Consider the following 5,627-nt stretch of genomic DNA (forward strand, 5'->3'; position numbering starts at 1 on the left):
CTATAGACAACAGTACGTAGGACTCAGGAGTCTAAAATACTAAGTAACACCCTAGAATTTAGGTCTTAATTAAAGCTAATTTAAGAGAGGATTTAGAGACACACTAATAGCTTGCCAATATCTATAGTTAACACTCTTAATTAGCTTACTAAAGGCGCAGAGCTAATGGCGCATTCACTAGTTTTAGTGCGTAACTAGGTTGCTGACCTACAGGCAGCTAATAAGGCTGCTACACGTTGTAAATTACACAGGAGGAAGCAAGTACAGCAAGAAGGGACTCTAACCTTTGCTAAGGGAGTGCAGCTAACTACTCTAAAGGAGTTTAAGGCCTATAGTAATGGGAGGAAGGCAAAGAAGAGGTCACGCGTTAATAGGAGCACTTAGTCTTTAAGGCGCTGTGGCACATGTAGTAAGACAGGGCACAACAGAACAACGTGTAAGAAAGATGCATAAAGTACTATAGATTATTACAATATACTGTGTAGCATAGTAGAATGCTGCTGTGTACTATAGTACTGCAAAGTAGTTATAGTGTTGGTGTGGTCTTGGCAAAAGTGACCGGTACACTTGGGTGACCGGCATGCTTGTGGAGTACGTTAAGCGTTATTGTTGTTGCTGCTGCCAGTCCACAGATAAACAAATTAGGAAAGGGGTTTGGACCTATTTGTGACGCCTTGCAATTGCCTCTTTGGGGCAATTGTACAGCTTTTTGAGCGTCGCGAGCTTGTTCATCACGCTCTCTTTGAGCCTTGCGTTCGGCTGCTTCCTCGGCCTTCTCAGCTCTCACTCGCTCGCGCTCCTCCTTCTCCCACGCCTGCCGCTCACGCCTCTCCTGAGCAATCTTCTCATTGTATAGCTTGTTGGAGTTTCTAAGCTTCGTCATCTCTGCTTTTCTGAGTTCTTCTGCCTTCTGGTTCTGTTGCTTTGTCCTCTCGTTAGAGCGTGCTTTCTCTACTCTGCTAGGAGAGTAGAACTCAGTCCCACTGTGATAAGTATTTCTTAATACGCAACTTTTTCTCCTGGTTTCAAAGCTTGACTTGCTACAAGAGCAGTATCAATAGGTGCAAAGGTGGTTGAGTTGTAACGCGTTGAAAATGGGGTGTTAATCGCGATCCCCGTGCATTGGTTGACACCGTGCATTAGGTGCACGAACACGGTAGCATCACTTTCTCGCACTTAGTCACAGGGTGTAGTGATCGTTTTGTAAACAATCCATACAGGTTAGTGACCTATTTACTTACGAGTAGATAGACTAATAACTTCGGCTTTGTTCCACTGTTCTTTGAGCAACTCAACTATCCAGGATGTTCGCCATGCATGGGTTTGCTCGAAAGACTCCAGCAGGTTAACCACCTCATCCTGCTCTTGCGGTACGGACAGCAAAGGTCCCCATATGAAAACTGTATGGGAGAGGACAATCATGAGCTGAGGATTCTGCCTTGCCGACCTGCATGCACTGCATATGGCTCGTATATGGCGCAAGATCTGACGCTAACTCGATTAGCGCTTTGAACCGAAGGTACTCCAGGATAGAGAAACGTACGTCTGCAGGCGATATGTCGCCACGGACGAAGTGTATTGCAAATTTTGCGCCTGCCTTGTATCTCAAAAGAAGGATACTCGAGAAATGAAAGAAGATATATGAGATGACTGCATACCAAGTTAGTTCGCAGACTTGAAAGTCCCTGAGCTCTAACTCACCATGCCAGTCTGCCGTGAACCAGATCTCAGGAAACACGCCTCCATCTTCGTACAGACCTGACCCGATTGGATCGAAAACTGTTGGTCTTTCTTTATCCCAGATTTGAATTGCTTCAGATAGCTCGTTCCATCGGTGAGCTCTGGCCGCTGGCTCAATTGGTGTTCCAACGCCCGCAAAGCAGAAATTGGCAATGCAAGCAGTGTGCCATAGCATCTGGTTAGCCCAAGCTGTCTCCAGTCTCAACCAATCTAAAGGATGCATAGATCGCATAAGCTTTGGCACTGGATACAGCTGGAGCGAAAAATCGATATCGAGAGGTTGTTGGTAGATGCTGGCGTTGTAAAGGATTTGCCGTACGTAGACCCAGAAAGCAGCATCGCGAAGCGTTGATGCTGAGGGGTCTATAAGTTTGCTAGTTTGTGAGGCACGCAAAATGCTTGAAGTACCTTCCAAGTGCTGCTTGTCCCTTGAGTTCATACGTGATGGCACTAGAGAAAGTCAGATGTAGAGCTTGATTAAACATGCAAAACTCACCATTAAGCTGATCAGCAAAATGTAAGATTAACACGGCTGAGAGTAGCATATCGTCATGTCCCACAAAACCATCTTTGAGGCGGACGATGAGTAGATTGATACAGCGGTGATACGCTTTTTCAGCGACCTCGTCTTCTCTACGGTGGCGTGCGGCGAAGCACAAGACTGCTTGGTACAAAATGGGGCACAACCTGAACAAATCCAGCACATTCAATGTGAAGACACGCGAGGCATTGGTACAGTCTAGCCAACGTCCGAGATGTACGGCGAAGTGGTTGAAGAGCACTGCCTCATCGTGTCCAACTGCGAGAAGTTCGGTTGAGCGGCGGATGCTCCTTGAGAAGCTACCATGTCTCTGGTGCGGGATATAAGCTATATCTGGAAAGCTCTTTTCGCTTCGGCTCCGACTTGCTGACTCTGATGATTGCTGCATATCTGGCGATAATACGCTCGAAGTAAAGGAGACAGTTGTGGGGTGGGTCTCGAGTTGCATCCGGGCTCGATTCTGTCCCTGCTTTGTTATCAATTCCGTTTACTAAGCTCGGTGGCATGATGCCTCAATTAGCTCAAAGACATTCTTCAAATGGGACAGTGGTGATGTTGGCTTATGACGATTCAAGTAGAAGAGAGTGACGTACAGGCTAGGTACGGACGATCTGCCCAGCCAATTATATTCGCGCATCTACGTTCTCATCCTGGAACATTGTAGCGGTAGGACAGCACCCTGGTTGTGCTCTGCACCTAGACACGCCTGCAACAAGACGTTAGCTAACACTATCTGTACCTTTCGGCCGATTATCCCGAGACGCTACGAAGCAACTCTTTACCTATCGGACACGTTTCGCAGACAGGAAGATCAACAAACCTTGCGCTCGAAGTTAACGTAACGTGTTTTACAAGCGAGCGCCGCACCCTACCAAACTTGCGCACCTCAAAGCCCTGCAACTCAACAACGTGATAATATAATATATAGGTAATTATGGAGTAGACTAAGTAGTACTCTAGGTATCCTTTTTACACGTACGTGAGTTATGGCTAGTCTCTCTGCACCTCTTGCAGCGTGCCAGAGCCTGGCGGCTGAGGCCTAATTGCTCTCCTCCTTGACGCTCTTCACGAGCAATCTGCTGATCAGCCTCACGTTAAGCGAGTATATCCTCTCCAGCTCCCTTTGTTAAGATCCCACTCTGCTGTATACGCCTTTTTTTACGCTGTTTGCGCGCTGACGCTGCCTCATTAGCCTTCTCAAGGCTAGCAATCCGATCGCGCATCAGCTCAGCTGAGAGCATCACTACCTTAGCACCCTTCTTGAGCTGGTTAATCGCCTCAATAATTGAGTCAGGCGAGGAGCTCTTATGCCGCTGCACGCGATCACGTATTAACGTTGATCGAGCATCAAGCTCACGTATATTGCTCGGTGTACGAGCCTCCCAGAGAGCCTCTGGCAGAGCAGCTGGAGTAGGTGTACGCAGCAGCTGCACGTCAAGCTTTGAGAGCACGGCATCTAGCTGGAGATGTACAAGGCCGGCGCCTTGAAAGGCTGAGCAGATATTGGCTGAGGTGAATGATTGATTAAACGCTGCCTTGAACGCTGGCAGAAACTTAAGCTTAGTGATATGGTTACCGTGTCCGTGCACCCAACGATCAGAGTCAACCAACAATCAGGGCACAACATTTGCAGTAGATTTCAACGCGTAAAAACTCAACCACTATAACAGGAATTTCAGATGCGCTTGTAGAGATTAATAATCTAAAGCTAGGTAACAAACTTGTATAACGTACTCTATCACCGAGCTAGTTATATCACCAAACTAGTCAAAATCTCTTAGCGCGCCCAACTTATATTACAGCAACTTGAATTACTCACTATTAAACAGTAATCTAGTGTACTGCGTGCTTTTATTAGGTTTAGAATCTTCTTCTGTATCTTTCTAACACGTTTAAGCGTTGTGCCCTGTGCCTCCACAGTTTCTACAGCGCTGTTAGGCTAACTAGGTCCTTTCTTAAGTACCTGCAATACAAGTCTTCTTTAATGGCTGAGCTGCTACAGACACCTCAGCAGCTACCTATAATGCTGCTGGGCCATACTCAAGTGTGCCGCCATGCTGAATTTGCTTTCGCTTGCGCGACTTTCTCCTAGTCATAACTGCTAATTGCTCTTCAAGCTTAGTAATGCAAGCAGCTTGCAGCGCGTTTTAGTGTAGCATTAATTTACTACCTTTAATAAGCTAAGAGAAGCTAGCCTAGGCTGTAACTAGTAACTAAGTAAAGGAGTTATGTACAAGCTTTAACTAAGACCTAAACTTGTGTGTATTGCTTAGAGTCCTTAACTGCCACAGTATCTCTAGTAGAGGGGGTGCTAGTAGGGTACAGTGTTGCACCTTAAGGCAATCTAACACTACCTGCGCGTTAGTAGGGACTAGCCCTAATGCCTTAAAGGCCTTCTAATAGTTAGCCTTTGTAAATATATTAAGAAACGCGTCTCTAAAGGCTAGAAGGAAGCCTTCCTTGTTGATGTAGAAGACGCGTTAGCGTGCTAAGTCCTGGACGCGTTAGGAGTACTTACGCTTTAATAGTGAGAAACAGACCATGTTAAGCAGCTAGAGGATGTAACGGGCTAGGTCCGTACTAAGGTCTCGGCACCGGAGGCCTCGATCGCCGGAAGCTAACAAACGCACAAGCAGAGGCTGCCGAAACTCGGCACCGGAGAGTTTCGGCGCTCGAGCTCCACACCGGTAATTATCGGCACTCGAGCTCCACACCGGATAGTATCGGCATACAGACTCCGTGCTGGAGAACAAAACCCACTAGAAGTCTCCGAGCCGGAGCCTGCATCAATTCCATCTGAATCTTACTTGCACTTAGCCCTCAGCGGCCAGCTTCTTTACAGAGGATGTGTGACGAGTGAGCTAGCATACAGAGAGTAAGGATCTTGTTATCTAGGCAATAGTCCTTAAAATCCTAGTTAAGGTGGCTCTTATGGCTGTCTAAGATAAGTAGCCTGTATCCCCCTACCTGACGCGCTCTTGTATGCGCGTTAAAATGCTTCAACCACTTAAGGCTAAGCGCGTTGTTTGTCCAGCTGTTCTTAGAGACAGAGAGCTTCTAATTGTGTGGTATATCTGTCTCCTTGTACCAGGCAGAGATGTGGATGTGTCCTTTGTAGATGATGAAAGGCAGGGTCGTATATCCAGCAGCGTAGATGCTCTGTATAACTGTAACCTACTCCCAATTGCCTGGCTGAACAAGCTTAGGTTGAGCGCATCTCTCAGCGCCTGTGACAACCTTTATTAACCCTATTACGCCTAACGTAAACCCCCAGCACCCAGGCCAACCCAGCACCCGGGTAGGCTGGCGGAATGGGTATACTCCAACGTCCTTCGTGGGTACCCCC

At 47.1% G+C, this 5,627-nt stretch overlaps 2 protein-coding genes across 2 annotated transcripts; both read right to left on the reverse strand.

The window, feature by feature from the left end:
* Positions 1 to 526: 526 nt before the first annotated feature.
* M421DRAFT_8721 (uncharacterized protein) lies at positions 527 to 883 on the reverse strand (the record flags this gene model as incomplete). Its single annotated transcript, XM_033597602.1, has 1 exon — positions 527 to 883. The coding sequence occupies one exon, from the start codon at positions 881 to 883 to the stop codon at positions 527 to 529; it is 357 nt and encodes a 118-aa protein (XP_033444664.1).
* Positions 884 to 1,233: 350 nt separating this feature from the next.
* On the reverse strand, positions 1,234 to 2,669 carry M421DRAFT_72378 (uncharacterized protein; the record flags this gene model as incomplete). Its single annotated transcript, XM_033596872.1, has 4 exons — positions 1,234 to 1,491; positions 1,544 to 1,650; positions 1,702 to 2,190; positions 2,237 to 2,669. The coding sequence occupies 4 exons, from the start codon at positions 2,667 to 2,669 to the stop codon at positions 1,234 to 1,236; spliced, it is 1,287 nt and encodes a 428-aa protein (XP_033444665.1).
* Between the last annotated feature and the right edge of the window lie 2,958 nt (positions 2,670 to 5,627).

The sequence above is a fragment of the Didymella exigua genome (assembly GCF_010094145.1).
Source record: "Didymella exigua CBS 183.55 unplaced genomic scaffold M421scaffold_38, whole genome shotgun sequence".
Lineage (NCBI taxonomy): Eukaryota > Fungi > Ascomycota > Dothideomycetes > Pleosporales > Didymellaceae > Didymella > Didymella exigua.